At 33.8% G+C, this 21,468-nt stretch overlaps 3 protein-coding genes across 3 annotated transcripts; 2 read left to right on the plus strand and 1 right to left on the minus strand.

Moving 5' to 3' along the window:
- Positions 1-1,111: 1,111 nt before the first annotated feature.
- LOC122597801 (serine--tRNA ligase) lies at positions 1,112-8,943 on the plus strand. Its single transcript, XM_043770376.1, has 10 exons — positions 1,112-1,243; positions 4,010-4,153; positions 4,266-4,336; positions 4,746-4,907; positions 4,991-5,096; positions 5,254-5,447; positions 6,079-6,182; positions 6,654-6,846; positions 7,786-7,965; positions 8,511-8,943. The coding sequence occupies exons 2-10, from the start codon at positions 4,021-4,023 to the stop codon at positions 8,697-8,699; spliced, it is 1,332 nt and encodes a 443-aa protein (XP_043626311.1). The 5' UTR covers positions 1,112-1,243; positions 4,010-4,020; the 3' UTR covers positions 8,700-8,943.
- Positions 8,944-12,743: 3,800 nt separating this feature from the next.
- LOC122597612 (hydroxyproline O-galactosyltransferase GALT3-like) lies at positions 12,744-13,745 on the plus strand. Its single transcript, XM_043770188.1, has one exon. It carries the CDS (start codon positions 12,744-12,746, stop codon positions 13,689-13,691), a length of 948 nt encoding a protein of 315 aa, XP_043626123.1. The 3' UTR covers positions 13,692-13,745.
- A 985-nt stretch (positions 13,746-14,730) lies between these two features.
- Positions 14,731-15,066, minus strand: LOC122597613. Its single transcript, XM_043770189.1, has one exon. The coding sequence runs from the start codon at positions 15,064-15,066 to the stop codon at positions 14,731-14,733; it is 336 nt and encodes a 111-aa protein (XP_043626124.1).
- Positions 15,067-21,468: the final 6,402 nt, after the last annotated feature.

A 21,468-nucleotide genomic window follows, 5' to 3' on the forward strand; every position in this document is an offset into this window, starting at 1 on the left:
AAAGCGCTAAAACCATGGGTAAAAGTAAAACAATTATGTGTGTGAATATATAGTAATAATCTTCCATCTAAAACATTGTATTGATTGACGGATTTGCTAACTAGTCCCCCTAGTGCATTAGTTAAGAAGTATTTAATAATCAGGTTATTTTCTTATTAATAAAAAAATTTATTTAATGTGTATTAATTTAGCCTAACAATTTTTATTTTTAAATAAATAATTAATACATATTTTCATATTTCAGGAAGGTTGGACTACATTAAATGCTATTTAAGTGATGCATTAGGGGTGCTAGTTAGCAAATCCCTAACATATATTCGCAGATAACAAAAACATTTCATGGATTTAAAAGGCGCATGCAATACATGCAAATTAGGTCATCTATATCTGTATTTTTATACTTCTGTATAAAGAAAATAGTCTGATCTGTTGAAAGTTATAAGGGACAAAATGTCAAGAAAACCCTTATACACAAATTAGAAAAAACAAATTAAATACCATGTGAACAATTGTGCGTGCCTATCTCTCTTACATTCTTACAAATTATTATCCCACATATGGTAATTAATTTTTTTAATTGATTATCAATGTCTTAATTCCCTAAATCTTTCTTCTTTCACATAATCATGTAATGCAACCCTTTCTTTAACAACAATTTTTGGACGACCAAATTTTTTTCACTGTTTTGATAATCACTTGAGATATTTAACAATAATTCCCATAAACAAAATACACATTATCGTATGATATTTGCTTAATTAATTGTTCATGCTTATTTTTTTTTTGTTGCCTGAACTATGATATATGTCGCAGCGCATGGATACCATACTAGTTTATATAAAAAAAAACTTATTACTAGTAGTATATTTTAGTATCTTGTTTAGTTTATAAATACATAGAATAGAATGTTCAATACATGACTCTGAACTCTCCATAGAATGGATGCAGTGTTATTGATGTAGTGGAGATTACTACATAGAATGATATAAACCTTAAAAAGCCCAATGGACTTCACCTAAAGGCTAGATAGAAAGTTAACCGGATCCTAATACCATTTGAATGGGCTTTACAAAACTCACAACAAAACCCACAATCCGCCTAACATTAATCACATTTGCGATTCCGTCTCTCTGCTCACTCGTATTCCGAAAAGCATCAAATCAAGTTGCTTAAAACCCTTTTCTTTGCATACATACATCTATCGCCGCCGCTCCAAAGCTTTGCCACGCACTCTGTTTTTTCTGTAAGTCATCTTTGTATCTTATAATAATCTACATAATCTGTTCAGTTATATTCTGTACCATTGTATTATACTAATATCGAACTACAATGTAGTGGCGAAGTCAGTATTTTCAGTCTAGGGTTACCAAATAGATTGCAAGATACTACTAATTAGGGGGTAAATCGAGTGTATGAGATTTTAAGTGTATATATTGTTGGGTTTCCGATTACCTTTAAACTAAACTAAAACGGTACCCCCGCGTTGCGGCAGCGGCGGTGGTGGCGTTAGCGAGTAGAGTAGGTTATTGATATAATTTGGTTTTGGTGAAATGTTGAAACTTAAAGCGTTAAACAAGGTTATTTGCTTTATACATAGTATAAATATAGATATAGATAAATTCATAAAAAAAATGCTATTAGAATAAAGAGTTTTATCATCTTTATCAGAAACAAATATAATTTGGCACAACCACTGGCCACAACATAGCTCTGCCACGTAATGTAATTTGATGATGCTATCTTTGCTTGGTGCTGTTGCATATACATAATACATACATATATATATATATATATATAGAGGAAGGGTTATTTGAGAACTTACAAATAAAAAGGAACGCGAGAACAATTCTGGACCACTCATTTTCTTATATTTTTTCTCTCTTCCATTAAATAAGAAAATTCACCCAAATCATTTAAAATGCTTTATCTGACAAACCATAAATCGTTAGACAAAACAAAAAGCATGGGTAGTCTTAAAATTTCGTCCTCTTTCATTAGAGATACAATTCCATATAATTATGACGACTTTTTAATTTTCGTTTTTTTCCCATCGTGTTCATCCTACACATGTGTAAGATCATTGTTTTCACATGTAAATTAGTAAATGAACATATGTACACAACAATGAAGGTCAAGGGTGGAGCCCGTCAATCCATGGCAGAGCCATGGTAGCCAAGGACGGAGCCCGTCAGTCCATGGTGGAGGAATAGCGGCTAAGGGCAGAGCCCGTTAGGTAGATCACCCCTCACTGGTCACCCCCTATGACCTGTCACCCTTTATGACCTATCACCCTATGACCTATCACCCTATATGACCTATCGCCTCCACTAGCTTTGGTTTATGAATATCCTTAAGGGCGGAGCCCATCAGTTCATGGTGGAGGAATAGCGGCTAAGGGCAGAGCCCGTTAGGTAGATCACCCCTCACTGGTTACCCCCTATGACTTGTCACCCTCTATGACCTATCACCCTATGACCTATCACTCTATATGACCTATCACCCCCACTAGCTTTGGTTTATGAATATCCTTAAGGGCGAAGCCCGTTCCGAATCATAATTTTTGTTCAACCTACACATGTGTAAGTTATGTGTAACTACCAAAAAGAAAACGAAAATTAAAAAGTCGTCAAAAGTATATCGAATTGAATTTCTAATGAAAGAGAACGAAATTTTAAGACTACCCATATTTTTTGTTTCGTCTAACGATTTACGGTTTTTGAGTTAGAACATTTTGAATGATTTGGGTGAATTTTATTATTTAATTGAAGGGAGAGAAAGAAGAAAAAAATGTGTGGTTCAAAATGATTCTTGAGTTCTTTTTTTTAGGAGTTCTCAAAATAACTCACCCCTATATATATATATATATAGGGGGATGGGAATATAAGGCTGTTAGGTAGCTAAGCTTAGGTGAGGAACACTCACATATTGTTTTTTTAATCCATAAAAATCAGGGGGGGCCATGTGATTTAATTAAAATTCAACAAATATTAAAAAATTAGTATGTGAGGGGTTCCACACCTAAGCTTAGGTGCCGGACAACCTTATATTCACTTTTCCCATATATATATATATATATACTAGGATTTTTTTACCCGCACGATGTGCGGCTGCTTTAAAAAGGTGCTCAATAAAGTGAGATTTGAGTTAAACTTGCTTAAAAAAACATTTAATGAAACGCTTAATATGTGAACAAATGTGTTAATGGAATGGATCAATAATGATCGTAAAAAAAACATATGGACGAACAATCTATTTAGTTTCACTTAATTAAATTAGCAATAACGTATTCATTATCCAATCATTAAACTAATTGTTATATACACTTGTTTTGAACAAACTCTTTGTCTACCTTCATAATATTTTTCTCATCATCACAATGAAAAATTGTATTGTTAAAAAACAAAAGAAAAAAGAGATTATATTAACCATTATCATAAAATTCAAAAAAAGGTAAAAGAATTAAACCAAAAATTGTACATAATTTCCATAGTGATATGAACGAAAGAATTAACATAACTCTTTCAGAAAGTTATGATATTATACAAAGCTCTTAGCTCATATAAGATGAATATAATTTAGTGGTGATAAAAAAGCTTATAAACTTTAAGTATTGCCACTAATGACTAATGTGATGAGAGTTCCAACTAACCAACGACCTGAGCAAACTTTCATATAATCACCATAAAAAAACGAAAGGAACCTCATATAAATGTTGAATAAAAAAGATAATGAAATATCATTAGGTATAGACATGATTTTTTAAACTAAAGAAAAGATATTATTAGATCTTAGATTCTTACAATATATATATATATATATATATATATAGTTTATTTAAAAACAAATATGGAGTTGACATATAGGATAAAATCTTATGTGGCAATTTTTCAAATTAGTTTTAGATTGCAAGAGGCTTTAAAATGCTTGGTTAACTATTGTTTTATAAGAGTTATATATATATATATAATACTTGTTTTCTTACTTGTATACAATTTATCATCTTTATCAGAAAGAAAGAGAATGTTGGACATAAATCTATTTAGGGAAGAGAAGGGTAACAATCCAGAAATTATACGCGAGTCTCAGCGACGGCGGTTTGCCAGTGTGGAAATCGTTGATGAAATTATTCAACTCGACAAAGAGTGGCGTCAACGTAAGTAATTATCTTTATTTTTAGCTCTAATGTATATTTTATCTGCTTTTGCATACCTTAGTAAGGACAGGTTAATTTATTTCTTTTCATGTTTTTTGATGATTTGCTGCAGGTCAATTTGAATTGGAGCAGTTGCGAAAAGACTTTAACAAGCTCAACAAAGAAGTGGCTAAACTTAGAATTGTAAGATTTATGACAGATCAATATGAAAAGCTTCTTTAATATATATGTAATGATGCAGAAATGAAAGCCATAAAAAGTTGCCTGATTGTATACAAAAAGCTAATTAAGCAATTAACTGTTAGTAAGCTATCAGATTGGGATTTCATATTCTATAATTATCAACTTATCATAGAACAAAAAACATATGCAATGCTTTTGATTTTGTCTGTCAAGCTTTCGATGGAAACAAATTTTAAGCTCTAGGTTGTACAATGGAAATAGTGTTACATTGGCTAGATTGGTTCACTGTGTTAGTATGTTGAAATGAAGTTATATGAGACCCAATAAATATCTTCTACTCATTGTTATGACACTCTTTGCATAGGGCAAGTAGAGTTGTAACTAAATTGCCAAGTTGATACTTTTGTAGTCTGGAGCGGATGCCAGCTCCATGATCAAAAGTTCTGAGGAAAACAAGGATTCAATTGCAAAGAAAAACACGGAGGTTCAAGAGGCGTGGAAGGAGTTGTATAGCAAGTTAGACAAGGTTGGGAATCTTGTGCATGACTCAGTTCCTGTTAGCAATGATGAGGTGGGCCTGAATTATATTCTATTTTTCTTATAATTTGTTTAAGTACATTTAAGCTCATAAAAATGATTATCCACTATCCTTAGGCAAATAATGCTATTGTCCGGACGTGGGGAGAGAAAAGAATGGAGCCAAAGCTATTAAATCACGTTGAGCTTGTCGAAAAACTTGGAATTGCAGATCTGAAAGCAGGTATTTTTGTATTTACAATGATTTTTAGTCGGTTGAGTTTGATTTGTTGTACTCCAGGAGCGGATATGTTTAGGGAAGAAAACGTACACTGGGCATATTACTGATATGTTATGCAAGGAATTGCAGCAGCTAATGCATCTCTCTCTTTCATATTCAGGTGCTAATGTAGCTGGTGGTAGAGGATATTATCTGAAAGGAGATGGCGTGAGACTTAATCAAGCTCTTATAAATTTTGGTCTTGATTTTTTGGGGGAAAGGAACTACACTGCGTTGCAGACTCCCTTTTTTATGAGGAAGGATATCATGGGAAAGTGCGCTCAATTAGCACAATTTGATGAAGAACTGTACAAGGTAAATGCTTGTAATTTTCAGGAAAGTATTTAAGTTACAGGACCTTTGTATACCAAGCAAAGTAAAATACGTCAATTATCTTTGTTGAATTTTTCGTGGGACAGTCCACGTTCTTCTTACCTATCGTAAACAAGACGTATAATGGGCCCCTTCACCATTTAAGTCAACATGAAGTTCTTTGAATTCATGAATTGTCAAGTGACTTAGAGGGTGTTTGGGATTGCATTATAAAACGATTATCTGATTATTACGTTTGTAAAACGCAAATAATCTAAAAAAGTGTTTGTATGAAAAAGTGATTATTGGCTATGAAAACGCAGTTTTGGAGAAGCATATACCAGCATGCTTTTTCAAAATGCAGTTTTGAAAACACCATAATCTATTTTGAAAAAGCAGATTTTGTTTTGTAAACGCAATACCAAACACCCCCTTAAATGACGATGACATAAACATAATGGTGGAAGATGCACGAATGTACTCCTATAAACAAACAGATTATTTTTTATTGTAACCTAGTTATTCAAGACCTCTGTTTCTGTCTGACAGATTTGATTGGTCTATATTTTAATCAATTTATCTACTTTTACATATCTGCAACTGATCATTGTTTTGGGAATGTTCTTGTTATTAGGTAACAGGTGAAGGAGATGACAAGTATTTGATTGCTACTGCTGAACAACCACTTTGTGCTTATCACATAGATGATTGGATTCATCCATCACAATTACCAATAAGGTCCCAACTAACCCCTTTAGAAAATAATGTACTATCTTTATTGAAAGTAATATTAGAGTCCATTTATATATGAGACAGGTCTTTCATGCTATGTTCCATCTCTACGTGTCAAACGGCTAATATAATAGTAGTATAAGCTAAAAGATTATGGGTCAGATGGCTCAGAAGGTTCATTTCTGAAGTGATTTTTAGAATTTTTTTATTGCGTAGGACTGATTAAATAACTAATAATATAGCATCATCTATTCAGCTTGTAAGAAAATGGGTCAACTTTGATTTTAGCTAAGAGATTTGATTTGTTTAGTCATATTTTTATTTGAGACTAATATTGTGGATGGTCACCTCATCTTGTAGCTGACCGCTACCTAAAGTACCCATCGTAAAGAAACTGTTCGACCTATTCTCCAGTTTTTGCTTATGTTTTGACCTGATATGATATATCTGGTTGTTTAATATTGAAAATTTTATCAGATATGCTGGATATTCATCTTGCTTTCGTAAAGAGGCTGGTTCACATGGCCGTGACACTCTTGGAATTTTCCGCGTCCATCAGTTTGAGAAAATTGAACAGTTCTGCATCACCAGCCCAATTGCTAATGATGATGAAAATTCTTGGAAAATGCATGAGGAGATGATAAAAAACTCTGAGGACTTTTATCAAAAGGTAACACTTCTTTTGTTACTGTCTGACGCTTATGAAGTGCATGTGTGCTTCGTTAGTAGTTTTATTGTTTCTCGTGTGAGGCCAATTCCCATTTTAATATTTACTGATGTGCAGAACACAACCTCTAATACAAGATATAACTATTATTTTTGTACAGCGCATACGTAGAGATGAAATGTGAACTAGTAGGCAACATTAGTCTAGAAATTCTATTGAATATAATGATAGACTTATGAATTAGAATAACTTTGAAGCACATGATGCCTTAAGCCCATAACATGAAACCTGAAAAGAAAAGAAACATTATTTTGTTGGGTAATCTTGATGGGTCAAGTCAGGTTCTGGGTCATGGGTATAGTCACTGTTGGATAGTCCATGTTAGACTAAGTTTTTGGTAAGTGGGAGTGTTTGACCGAATTTCATGGTATTTGAATAGGGACTTCGTGGAGTGTATGGCAGATAGTTTATTCTGTTTGTATAAATAGGTTATAGGTGGAATTTTGTTATTTGTATGTACCCTTTTCATATAGTTAATAAACGTTTTGTCAGTTACAAATTTCTTGTCCAGTTTTATTTACTTCGTACGTATACGGTATAGTGTTATTGTCTGTTTAATTTGGGGACTTGAAACCGACATTTTACGAACACTGGGTCTGGAAAATCAGTTTGAGCATACATAAAGCAATTGACATAAAATTTCAATGAGGTAAATGCCCTTTTTGTTTTACTCCCTGCAACTTAAATATTAACAAAGAATAGCCTTTGCATGAATACATACAGTGATAATCTTTTACATGATATTATGTTATATAAGAGAACATGATTTAGCATTTACAACTGATTGTACATACTAAAGAATATCATTTGCATGAAACTATTATATAAGCTGTACATATTTTCTAAGTTTCGTATACACTTGATTGGAATTATATGCTACAGCTGAAGCTGCCCTATCAAATAGTGGCTATCGTCTCTGGTGCACTCAACGATGCTGCAGCTAAAAAGTATGACTTGGAGGCCTGGTTTCCTGCATCTAGCACTTACAGAGAACTTGTGTCATGTTCTAATTGCACTGATTTCCAGTCAAGAAAATTGGAGATCAGATATGGACAAAAGAAGGTTAGTTTTGCTTCCATCATTGTTTATTGCAATATACACATCACTATAAAATATGTCAAGTATATATGCAGTCTAGCTTGAATAACCCTATCTTCATTAGCAAATCTTTCACCCTTTAGTGCATAGATTGTCTGATGGCAAGGAAATAGATACAATTTTATGACTGAAGAAATTAGAATACCTTAACAAGATCACCTTTCCATTTGTAAAGCTTCAAAAGTAATATCTTTTAGTAATTTAAAGTAGTTGGATTACTTTTCACTTTGTAAAGCTTCAAAAGTAATATCTTTTAGTAATTTAAAGTAGTTGGATTACTTTTCACTTAAGTGGGATTTTGTAAGCATATTCATGACAGTTATGGTTATACAAGTCAAAAAAGTTGAAGAGAAGTGTTTAGGGTTATATAATTGTTTCGGCCTTCAAATAATCACATTGACGATAACAGTTACTATCCGTGCTTGTTTTGCGAGTTTTAGCTCTGATTCTTTAATAGTATTTGCTTGTTTAATAAATGGTCTTGATTAATTATATTCTTTATGTTGCAGGGCAATGATCAGACCAAGCAATATTGTCATCTCTTGAACTCAACTCTTACAGCAACAGAGAGAACCTTATGCTGCATCCTTGAGAACTACCAAACGAAGGACGGTGTCGAAGTACCAGAAGTTTTACAGCCATATATGGGTGGCAAGACTTTTATAAGTTTCACAAAGTCCCCCGCCAAAAAGAACTGAAAGGAAGAAATCAAAAGCGTAGCCATTTGAAGGTATATTCGTGTTTTGTTTCAAAAGGGTTTCTGATGACGACTGTATCATCAGATAGGGTTATGTTACATGGTGCTCGTTTCCTAGGATTTTTATATAATTACTGATTGATAGTACTCGTCTTTCATACTTATTATTGGTGTTTGTTTTGATTATACATGATAGCCAAAGGTTGCACCTGAATTTTTACCAATTCCAGAATGTCTTCACTTAATGTGTGTATTCATCATGTTGCAAGTTTTGTGGTCTCTGTTACTCTGTGGATCAGTGGATGGCTCATTGTTTTCTTGTGTTCTAGTAGTCGGGAGCCAGGACTCGTTTTTCTTAAGGTCTTGAATTTGGTTTTTTGCTTGTGTATCATGTTACCGAAGTACACAACATTGAAAGAAACTCTTGGGTTTTTTGGGCACTTCAAAAAATATTGTTAGTACTTAGTAATATAAATCACAAGCTTTTAAGAACAATAAAGGTATAACTAAAGCAACTTAAAACATCATGGAGTAGATATTGAACAATGACATAACTAATATACAAAGTGGCGGATCTAGAAATGAAAATCACGTGTGTCCAACTTTAGTTTGGGCAAAAAAAAAAATTTTCCCCATGTACAATAAAAAGTCGGGTCGGGTTTTCACGTAAAATCATATATATTAAATCGAGATTTTTTTGGGGAAAATGAGTTCTTTCACAAACCATCTATTAATAATTTTGCAAAAATCTCTAGTTCTAACATACCATAACATAAACTCATCTTTTATTACGACCAAAATCTTAACAATGAATAAATGAAATGGGTTTTTATTGTTATACAATTCTTATGCACTATAGGAATTGATTCATGGTAAATCTATTTGATTTTTCCTTCCCCGATTTCAAGGTTCCTCCCATATATATAATATATGTATATTGAAAATGATTAATCTTCCTAACTAAGGATAAGAAAAAAACAAAAACGAAACCCGTGACCCGACTCGGAACCGGCCAAAACCAACCCACCCGAAAGGCCTACGAACCGGGTCACGAGTCAAGCTTTTGTTGCATTTTCGGGTCACAGGTTGCGCGGGTCAGGCCGGGTCAAGGCAAAAACCGAAAAAAGTGAAGGAAACACGTGACCTGCCCGAACCCGACCCGACCCGAACCATCACGGGCCGGGCCAGGTTTTCGCGGGTCGGGCCATGTGCACATCTCTATTCCTAACTCATCCTCCTAATACCTTAACTTAATGCCAAATGTAATCTACTAATTCTTTATCATAATTTCATCTTTTGATTGCACCATGTGTCATAATCATATTATTAGGAGGATGAGTGAGGAGGATTAATCATTTTCATATATATATATATATATATATATAGGGGTGAGTTATTTTGATAACTCTTAAAAAAAAGAACTCAAGAACCATTCTGGACCACCCTTTTTTTTTTTTACTTTCTCTCTTTTCAATTAAATAATAAAATTCACTCAAATCATTCAAAATGTTCTAACTCACAAATCGTAAATCGTTAGACAAAACAAAAAGCATGGGTAGTCTTAAAATTTCGTCATCTTTCATTAGAGATCCAATTCGATATACTTTTAACAACTTTTTAATTTTCGTTTTCTTTATGGTAGTTACACATAACTTACACATGTGTAGGTTGAACTTACACATGTGTAGGTTGAATTTACACATGTGTAGGTTGAACAAAAATTATGATTCGGAACGGGTTTCGCCCTTAAGGATATTCATAAACCAAAGCTAGTGGGTTGATAAGTAATAGAGGGTGATAAGTCATAGGGTGATAGGTCATAGAGGGTGATAGGTCATAGGGGGTAACCAGTGAGGGGTGATCTACCTAACGGGCTCCACCCTTAGCCGCTATTCCTCCGCCATGGACTGACGGGCTCCGTCCTTGGCTACCATGGCTCTACCATGGATTGACGGGCTCCACCTTTGACCTTCATTGTTGTGTACATATGTTCATTTACTAATTTACATGTGAAAACAATGATCTTACACATGTGTAGGATGAACCTACACATGTGTAGGATGAACGCAATGGGAAAAAAAAAACGAAAATTAAAAAGTCATCAAAATTATATCGAATTGGATCTCTAATGAAAGAGGACAAAATTCTAAGACTACTCATGCTTTTTGTTCCGTCTAACGATTTACGGTTTGTGAGATAAAGCATTTTAAATGATTTGGGTGAATTTTCTTATTTAATGGAAGGGAGAAAAAATATAAAAAAATGAGTGGTCCAAAATTGTTCTCGCGTTCTTTTTTATTTGTGGGTTCTCAAATAACCCTTCCTCTATATATATATATAGGGGGACAATCAAATAAGAACAGTTTTAAAATAAGAACAGTGAGAACACCTTAAAAACATCATTTTGATGCATTAAAAGTCTATAAAACTGACATCGTGCATAACTAATTATCATTATTTAAGTGTTTAACAACACATTAATTCATCAAAATCGAAAAAACCACATTTTTTGTTGGATGCATCATTTTGATGATTATGCATCCAAGATGGATGCACAAAACAAAAAACATGATTATTTCGATTTTGACGGATGAATGTGTTGTTAAACACTTAAATAAAGATAATTAGTTCTGCACTATGCTAGTTTTATGGACTTTTAATGCATCAAAATGATGTTTTTAAAGTGTTCTCACCGTTCTTATTTTAAGAGTATTCTCACCGGAGTGTTACCCTATATATATATATATATAATGACTAAAATTCGTCTTGTTATGCTGCATGGTTGTTGATCTACACACAAAAAAATTCAAGAATAAAAAACGTTATGGTTTTCACGGTCATGATTTGTGACACCGGTAAAAAAAAAATGTTAAACAAAAAGTTAAGGTTAAAAAACAAAAATAGATATAAGGTTAAATCGAAATAGTTGTAACTTTTTTGAGGCTAATAAAAACTTATGCATTTTGGCAGATATAGGAACTGTTGGGCTTAGTTTTTTGCGACAGGCTTATAGATTTTTTGATAAATTTGCTTATTAACCATAACTTTAAACTTTATCAAAAAGCAGTGAAAGATGTTGTGTTTGGATGCTTATTGTTTTCTAACAAATCCAATGTCTTGAAAGCTAATAAGTTAGTTCCATATGCTTCTTTTGAGCTCCTAAAAGCTAATAAACATAAGCATATTTGGGTTAGCTTATTACTTTTTAGCTAACTTTTACAAAACTCAAACTAATAAACCACCTTAATAAGCTACTTTAAAAACCCCAAGATTATCTTGGTGATCAGGTTCGAATGACATACGCTCGGTTGCCCTTCGTCTATTAGATGGATTAGGGGAGTAACCAAAACTAATCAGCCACATTTTCGTTTTGATAAAGTATAGTATGATCACAATAATATTGGGAAGGGAAAAAAAATTATGACATGTCAACTCCCATATCAAAAAGACCTAGTTTTGAACTGTTGTCCAACAAGCTTATTTATTATTTACGTATATTTTTTTAACCATCTACAAGCATATATCCACACTACAAATAAGACTAATACAAACACTTACCTAATTATAATATTCAAAAGCTCGAATCTCGTCTCCATGACCTTCATTTTAAGCCTCCTTTGAACGTGATTTAAGCAGCCAGCCCATGTTCATGTAGAAATACCTAATAATTACACAAACTAGTTGACCAAAATCTGAGTTTACTTTGGCCAACATGCAAGCAATAACTCTATCTAATGTAACATCTAAGTTAGGCTCAAACTCACCATGCCATACTTTATTCTATTTACCAAAATAACCCAACAAATACCATGGAAACCCATATTTGAGTGTGAATTCCAAGGGCAAGATAAGCAATTAACACACCATTTATGCTTTATATTCTCCACCTTCCTTCAGGGATATAAAAAGTCCATATGGTAGACTCAACATCACGAAATTGACTTCAAAACATGCATTATTATATCTGATAATCTTTACAATAAGTTTTAATACCATGATCACAACCATTCACATAGCCCTCCCAGATTCAATTTTTTTTTTCAATATGGCAAAAACAGGAAAGGGTCAGAGGTTTGTAATTTCCTCTTTCATTTTCATTGCATTTCTATGCACTATAGCTTCCATAAATGAAATCCGATTCGACCATTTATTAAGATTCAGCAAATGTGCATTGTCTTATGCTTCTAATAATTCATCTATGGAGGACCCTCCTCTCTCCATAAAGTCTTCAAAAGACGAGATTCGTGTCCTTATCGGGATTCTAACACTCCCAGACCAATACCAGCGCCGCCACTTCCTCCGCCTTGTTTATGGGACCCAGACAGTAGAGAGAGGTAAAGTTGATGTAAAATTTGTGTTCTGCAATCTCACAAAAGAAGACCAGACAGTTCTGGTAGCGCTTGAGATTATGCGATATGATGACATTATCATCATGAATTGTACAGAGAATATGAACAAAGGCAAGACTTATACTTATTTCTCAAGCTTGCCAGATATGTTTAATAACGAGTCTGGCGGATCCTACCCACCGTACCATTATGTGATGAAAGGTGACGATGATACTTTTTTCCGGCTGGATAACTTGGTCGAGTCCTTGAGGCCACTACCAAGAGATGATTTGTATTATGGGTATACGATCCCATGCAGCCATATGGATCCTAAAAACCACTACATGTCAGGAATGGGATACTTGGTATCATGGGACATAGTCGAGTGGGTAAGCAAATCAGATATCCCAAAAAAACATCTAGAAGGGCCTGAAGATAGAGTTTTTGGAGATTGGTTGCAAGAGGGCAAAAGAGGAAATAATCGACACAACGCCAAGTGGTCTATGTATAACTACCCAGAACCGCCCACAGGATGTACACATGAACTTTGGCCAAATACCGTGGCAGTTCACCTTCTGAAGACACAAGAGAAATGGATTCAGACATTAAAGTACTTCAATGCTACCCAAGATCTGAAACCTTCCAAGCTGTACCATATACCTTAGAGATAGATACATTACTCGATACCTTAACCATTTTTGCTTCATTATTAAAATCAAATTGTAACAATAAAGAATTGATTGTTGGTTGATTGATTTTTTTTTTCCTTTTCTATAACTGCTATCATCTTCTTACTCTCTACAGATAATGTAGAACAATGTTTCACTGCTAATGGAAAAGGCTGCTTTTACTTGTGCCCTAAAAAGCTTCTTTCCAAGACAATGCCTTCACAAACCAAGTCCGGTTTACATTTTAAAGTCTCTCTGATTTCTTGCTTTCTCAATTTATTTCAATATAGATACTCAGAGAAAGCATCTTAACGCATCTACTCGTGAATGTGTCAAATAGGGGAGTGTTTTATCTCATCGAGTCAAATTGGCCCACTTCAAAAACTTAGTTAAAAAGGGAACTGATCAAACAAGTGTAAGTAACGTTAAGTCTATTTCAATGAATACAACCTCCTAGATCGTTTCTACTCAAATGTTCAGATAATTCTAGCAACAAAACTGTTACTACAATACTGTAAATCTAGCCAACACGTTAACTAAACATGAAAATGGCAAGGGTATTTGTAGATCAACCACAAACGCCTTGCGCGCTTTTGACCAGTACTAATAGAATGACCCAATTCAACCCCAACCCATTTCAACCAATCATGAACCCACCCATCTCGCCTAGTTTAGATAAATCCATCTCTTTTCACAAAACTTGGGCCACAAAGAGAACACAAGGGAGAGGATCAAACCAGCATTACCGACCATCAAAAATACAACTCCAAAAAAATACAGCAGATTTCATTTAGCAAGCTTAAAAGAAAGAAAATACAACTAAATCTCATTCAACTTACGACATTCAATCGCAACAAAAAAAGAATCAGCAGTAATAGTAGTTAACATTCAAACCAATATTCCTCAAAAGAATAAGTTCAACATCGAAATGCAGCTCATTTATCACACACAGTGATCTCAAATTATGATTGAACTTAAGCCTCATCTATGCAGTATGACCAGTTATAAATATCTTGGTATGAAATTTACCTGCATACTATTTGCTAGATTTATCAGTAGACGATGAGGTTGGTTTATCATTCGCCGAAAGAGAGCTTTTGGGTGCTCTTTCTTGACGAAGCTTACGCAGTTTTTCTTGAAGCGCCATAACGGTATCTTCTTTTCTTCGAAGCTTCGTGTATCTATATGACACCCATAAACCAATTCCGCCATACACTATAGCATAAGAAGCCCACACATAAGGGTACGCTTCTATATTCTCTCTCGTTTTACGATATTGTGTAAGTATACTTTCTCGTATTCCGCCGACAGTCGAATTCTCGCTTCCCTGTTCCCGCTGACCTTCATTGCCTGTTTTTTGCTCACTTGCCATATATATATATATATATATATATGGGCTTCAAATAACCAGCTGCAAGAAGGAAATAAGAAGAAAAAAAAACTCTAAAGTAAAATATATTTTCCAAAAATAAATATTAATGAGGGGTTTTAGAAATTGGGGGAATTAGATAAACCCTAAAAACCCTAACTCTAAATCTATCTATGTAACATTGTACAAAGAGAAAATATTAATGAGTAGCTAATAAGAGTGTACCTGTGATTGAATGATTATGTGTGTGATGTTGGCCAAATCCAACCTAAGCAGCTTTCCTTCCCTGTCGAAAATGAAAGTGATGATGAAGAAAAATGGGCTTAACGCCGTTTTACTCATAATTTGTTTATTGCAAATTTTACCCACTAAAGTTTTAGTTAATTTCGATATCAGGCACATTTCTTTTCCTTTTCACATTTTCAGACCTCTTTTCCTTTTCACATTTTCGGACCACATACATGTAATTACCTTCTTTTTTTTATTATTGTTTTTTTTAAAGTTAATTTCAATTCAGACGTGCTGGAGTCAATTTTAACCAGCGATTTGTTGAACCTCCATCCCCTCCTTATGAAAAAAACCTTGAGATAAGAAACCCAAGACTCGAACCTAAGACCTTGAGAAAAATTCACCTCCGGGACCCACATAGTGGATTCAAAAATATCTCTGGTCAACCCACCTAGATGGAGTTGGTCACTTTTTTTATTTTTAAAACTTTTAAATTTGGATAGAAATGTACGAATTGTTAAGCCATCTCTAATAGTATAATTAAGGATATTTTTAGATGTCCTTACCATTGAAGTAAATCTTTCGCCATATATCCTTAGCTAAGGATGCCATCTTTGAAAATCCTTACATTTATTGTATATGAAATATGTCTTGTAATGTGAAAAATGTAAAATATTTAATAATGTTTGTATGGTTGAAGGTAAAATTAAAGTAACTAAGTAAGTAAGTAACTCCCAATGCCGTCTTCCACGGGTTTTGGGTCCCAGTACCGTCTTCGACGGTGTATGGGGGAGGTTGATATGTAGACAGCCTTACCCCTACCAAAGGTAGAGAGGCTGCTTCCAGGTTCTACCATAGGTAGAAAAGGACCTTCAGCCTTGCTGGGCATGAGGATCGAACCCATGACCTCTGTTTCCAGAGGCATGAGCTCCAACCACTGATCCAACCCAATTGGTTAAAATTAAAATAACTACATTATCCTTTTTGCGTTAATCACGTTTACATTAATAACCACATCATCACCGTCACCCTGTCATATAGTGCGGGCATTGGACTGGTTTCTTCTAGAAATAAAACTGTTTAGAACTATGTTTACCGTTTACATACTCTTTGTCGAGGGGTTATAAAGGCCAATTAGTTGATTAAATAATTAAATAGAAGACGTGTGTGGGCTATAAAAAATAATTTGTAGAATATGGCCCAATGAGGTATGGATGGCACTTGGTCCAACCCATTAAAAATGATATTGTTACTTTGTTAGGCTTCTAAGCTTCTTGCTTCGTATGACCAACTCCGTAAAATTTATTAGCAACCTGAACATATAATTTGTTAATTGTTTTTCTAAACGAAACCTAAATACATTTGTTAGTCTGCATTAAATAGTTATATACTTATTATAAAATCCAAATATGGCTTTTGATATAGAAGTTAATTACTTTCAGGGTATAATTAATTGTCTTACCTCTGTCATACCTCGTTTTGACGGGATTAAGTATTGTTGTCATTGTCGTCAAGAAAAATTAAAAATATTTGTCATAGCCGAATTATGGGAGCGCACATTCCAGTGTTAATTAGTTGATTCAAGTGATATCGTACCATAATATATATACCTATCATGGATGATCTTATAATGAGGTACCAATGACCAGAAAGAAATAATTTACCGACAATACCGCATATGATGCTATCATGCTAACACAAATAATGATATATAGTCTAGAATAAAAACAAGTGATTTATGGCTTTATGCATTCTATAACATCAACTATAAATTAATGTTGATGGCATGTGTCGGGAATAAAACATCTAGTTAACAGGTTTTCAGTATAAATGCATGATGGTTAGTACGAAAACATGTTAAAAAGGAGATAACGACCACAAAATTTCAAATAACGAAAAGACATAGAGTCTTGTCTTATGCCCATTGCATTGCCACAAAATTGGATTGTAGCATATATTCTTGTGAAGTCCAGTAAGCTTAATTAGTTAACATTATTAATTTTGTTCTTTTATGTAGATGTTGGAGTCATATCATTTAAGAGTGTAGTGCCCCGTCCCCGTCCTACCTGATATCCCTCCCTAGCTATGTCGTGCCTAGTTTTGTTTGATATTTGTGTTTTACCGAATGTCGATGCAAAAAATGGGTGTAAATTTGTTTCATAGCGATTATGCAAGTTGAACAGGACCCCCAACACCCATAATAATTTGACCCACTTTTCGGGGAAAGATGTTGTCTAAAACATCTGATTTTATGAGAAGTAGTGATGAAATATCATCGAGGAGGATAGACGGATAGTGGTTAAATGTTTTCACAAAAAAGTCTCATGTTTACTAGGTAAATATTTTGAGGTGGTTATTGGTTGGGGGGAAAAAAAATTCAAAAATGATCATGGTCACAACTCACAAGTATAGGTGTATGAAAACCGATGCAAACAAGATCCACTAGGAGGGTTTGGTTCATACCGGTTGAATGGAAATGAAATAATAACTATAGTTGGAAACACAAAAACTTATCTAAAATTTGCAATAATCCAGTAAAAAGTATCATAGTTACAAATTGTAATAGTTTAATAAAAAAACAGATTGATAAAAAATAAATAAATAAATAAAAATCATGTACAAACCAATGATTTTCGTTTATAAGTCATTAAACTCTTTATCTATAACTTTTTTTTTAGAATGACATTATAATCTACTCCTGCTTCTAATTTAGATGCATGTCTAGGATGAAACTCAGAACTCTCAAAAAATCTCAATTAGTCCACCCTACAAATGTGAAAAGTGAGACTCGAACCCAAATGGATCCCCCAAGGTCAAAAATCATACCAATAAGCCACCAACCTCATTGGCACTCCTTATCTATAACTAATTAACTACCATATAATGATTACACAAATTTGTTAGAAAATTACACATTTTCATTATTAAAAATATACATATATCTTTATCACATATTTCTAAAAATATTTACAATATACTCTTTTTTACATTTGTAAATACTCGTTGCCACCTCACGTTTTAGTGGGGTGTTGGTGTTTTGTGAATAAGGCTAAACGGAGTGGTGTTGTCGGGGATTAGGCTACTTTTACCACATTGCGTCATGTGACATTCTGGGTTGTTAAGAGTTGTTTGGAAAAAAGATGGGGAGTGGAGTTGCTTGGAAGGTAGGGTAGGATAATGATTAATATATTTTATTATTATTATTTTGTATGTTTGACTTTTTTTTAAATAAAAAACATTACTTAAAAATACATTAAAATTACGAAAAAAACATTAAAAATACCTAAAAAACGTTAATAATAAAATTAAAAACATTAAAAAAAACAAAATATAAAAAAAATAAAAACATAATAAAAAAAAAACATTATATAAAAAACATTAAACACACATTTAAAAATAAAAAATAAAAAACTAATCGTCATCACTAAAATAATCTTCCACAGCAGGTGGCACGTATTCTTCCACATGTGCATGGCGATTCTCCCATGGATGATCAACCAAATCCGTCAATAGTATGTTGTGTGTTTCCCTGCTCCTGACGGAGTTTGAGATATAATTTGTTGATCCATTGGAGTTTGCTACGTCCAGTAATCAGGGTCCATAGTCGGGTCGTGACCGTTGAAGTCTTGACAGTAGGCTTTATCTTCATCCTCCAAAATCATAATATGCAAAATAATACAAGTATATATCAACGTCATGCATTCTCTCCTTCTCCCAATATCGCAAAGGGAAACTAAGAACTTTCCACCTTTTCTTTAAAACCCCAAAAGTTCTCTTGATATCATTGCGAGCCGACTCCTGTTTCTTCTTAAAATACTTTCTCTTATCATCAATCGGATCGGTGAATGTCTTCACAAAAGTTGCATACTCTGGATAGATATCATCGCTTCAATAATAACCGGATTTGTAAAAGTTACCATGCGCGTAAAAAGCACCTACAAATTATGAATTAAAGACATGTTTAACAAAATAATACGTAAGTGTATGTAATAATATATAATGATAACATTTATAAAATAATAATTTACCTGTAGGTGCCAATCCGGATATAATCTCTTCAAGAATGGGCGACGACTCAAACACGTTGATGTCGTTGTGGGAGCCTTGCGTACCAAAATATGCATTCCAAATCCATAAGTCAGTCGAGGCAACGACCTGAAGTATCATACTAGGCCTCCCAATATCCCCACGTGTGTGCGTACCATGCCATGCGGTAGGACACATCTCTCACGCCCAATGCATACAATCAATACTACCAATCATGCCAGGAAACCGTGGACCTGCTCATGCACGTCGTATATGCGCTGACGAAGCGCGACAGTACACTTCTAAATTGCGGTGAATCCTAACTTCCCGCGACAGTCAACTCGTTGTTGAAAATATCTATACTCGGCCTATCATTTGTTATCCTCAAAAATAAAGCCTTGGTCATACGATAGCTCCTCCTAAACTCCCTCGGGGGATATATCGGGTCGTCAATAAAGTAAAAACGCATCAAGCGTTCGTTTGCTTCATGCCGCCTACAATGTAGGAACGCCCTCCTCCTAAATACAGACGCCTCTCCATCATCGTCATTCTCCTCTTCTTCCTCTTGCGCGACTTGTAACATAGTAGTATTGGTCAAAGCAACCGCACTATCGATTGCCTCTTCTAATTCCGTAGAATCATTTGAACTATAATCGGAACTAGATGACTCAAGCAACTCCTCGATATCATCCATGATATATAGAAATTATGTATGTCTATTTTTGTGAAAAGTAAGATAAATTTATATGAAAGTGTATGTGTATGTGTATGTTGTGAAAAATAGTGGAGTGATATATGTATATATATATATATATATAGAATAAAAAAACATATATTTTTTTTAAATTTCAGTCAACAATGTCGTTTCCAACGGCTATATTCTCGATCAAAACAACCAGTCAAACACTCCTCAAGCAACTCGTGTAGATCGCTTAACTTGCATATCGTCGGGCCGGAGTGGTGTGGGCGGTGACTCGGAGGCGGAAGTAGGTGGATCGCCGAGTGGAGTTGCTCCAATCCGTTTAGCCTAAAAGTGAAATTACGAGATCCGTAGTCCCAAGCAACCGAGAATCATTTTGAGAGTAAATAATGGAAATAAATGAAAGTAAGGTCTTGTTTATGTTTTACTTAATAGTTAAAAACTTAATTATTCAATTAAATTTTATGTTTACTTTTTGACTTAATACACAAAATAACCGTCAATTACTTATATTTTACTTAACACATACAGACATCCTTAATACATTTAGTCATTTAATACACTCAATACTTTATGACTAAAAAAAAAAACGGATCTTAAATATTTTTCACATATTTGGCTTATCAATGAGCATTCCATGGGCTCTAAATCCATTACCCTATTAGTTAACCTTTTTCACCCATGGTCGGACATCTATATTAGTATATAAAAGTTATACTCTCATGTTGAAGAAAGATTTTTGGGACATGCGAAATTACCATTGACCCTTAATGAATTAACTTAAACAGTCATTTCATTATCTTCTAAAAGATATTACTACTCTTTTACATCAAATATCTTTATATCACATATTTATACCACTTAACGCATCTGCCATCAACGCATTGCGCGGATACCATGCTCGTCTATATCAATGATTTGGGAGAAAATATAAAACTTACTCGTTTCATTATTTACCAAAACATGTTAGTTTGGTTTAAATTTGACTACATGCTTCGAAATGAATACTGAAATATTTATTTGTCTCAGAGTAATCTTAATTAATATTTCTTAAATATTGATTTGGAGACTTGAGATCGAATCTTGATTCTTCGTGGTTTCAAAGATTTACCTTTTGAATATGTGAGCATACATGTTATCACTACTTTTCTGTAGGAATGCACCGATTTCAACTTCCGGCATATTGTCATCTTTGATGTCACTGTTATGTTTTGAATCACAGGCATTTAACACTTTCGTCCTAATAAAATAAAAATATACTTTATTACTCGTACTTTCTAAGTTCAAGATAATTATTTGTCTACATATGATTTTATATTCAATTAAATACAAGCATATATTTTACAAAAATGTATTTTTTTTAATAAAGAAATGGTTTTTTTTTAGAACGTTAATAAAGAAATGGTTTTAAGTGGTGAATACGGAATAACAGAGAATTAAATACAAAAATA

The sequence above is a fragment of the Erigeron canadensis genome, chromosome 4 (genome assembly GCF_010389155.1).
Source record: "Erigeron canadensis isolate Cc75 chromosome 4, C_canadensis_v1, whole genome shotgun sequence".
NCBI classification, from domain to species: Eukaryota; Viridiplantae; Streptophyta; class Magnoliopsida; order Asterales; family Asteraceae; genus Erigeron; species Erigeron canadensis.

Coding starts and splice junctions, on each gene's coding strand:
- LOC122597801 (XM_043770376.1), top strand. CDS start 4,021: ATGTTGGACATAAATCTATTTAGGGAAGAGAAGGGTAACAATCCAGAA. Junction 4,908..4,990: donor TTCCTGTTAGCAATGATGAG/GTGGGCCTGAAT, acceptor CACTATCCTTAG/GCAAATAATGCTATTGTCCG. Junction 5,097..5,253: donor AATTGCAGATCTGAAAGCAG/GTATTTTTGTAT, acceptor TTTCATATTCAG/GTGCTAATGTAGCTGGTGGT.
- LOC122597612 (XM_043770188.1), top strand. CDS start 12,744: ATGGCAAAAACAGGAAAGGGTCAGAGGTTTGTAATTTCCTCTTTCATT.
- LOC122597613 (XM_043770189.1), bottom strand. CDS start 15,066: ATGGCAAGTGAGCAAAAAACAGGCAATGAAGGTCAGCGGGAACAGGGA.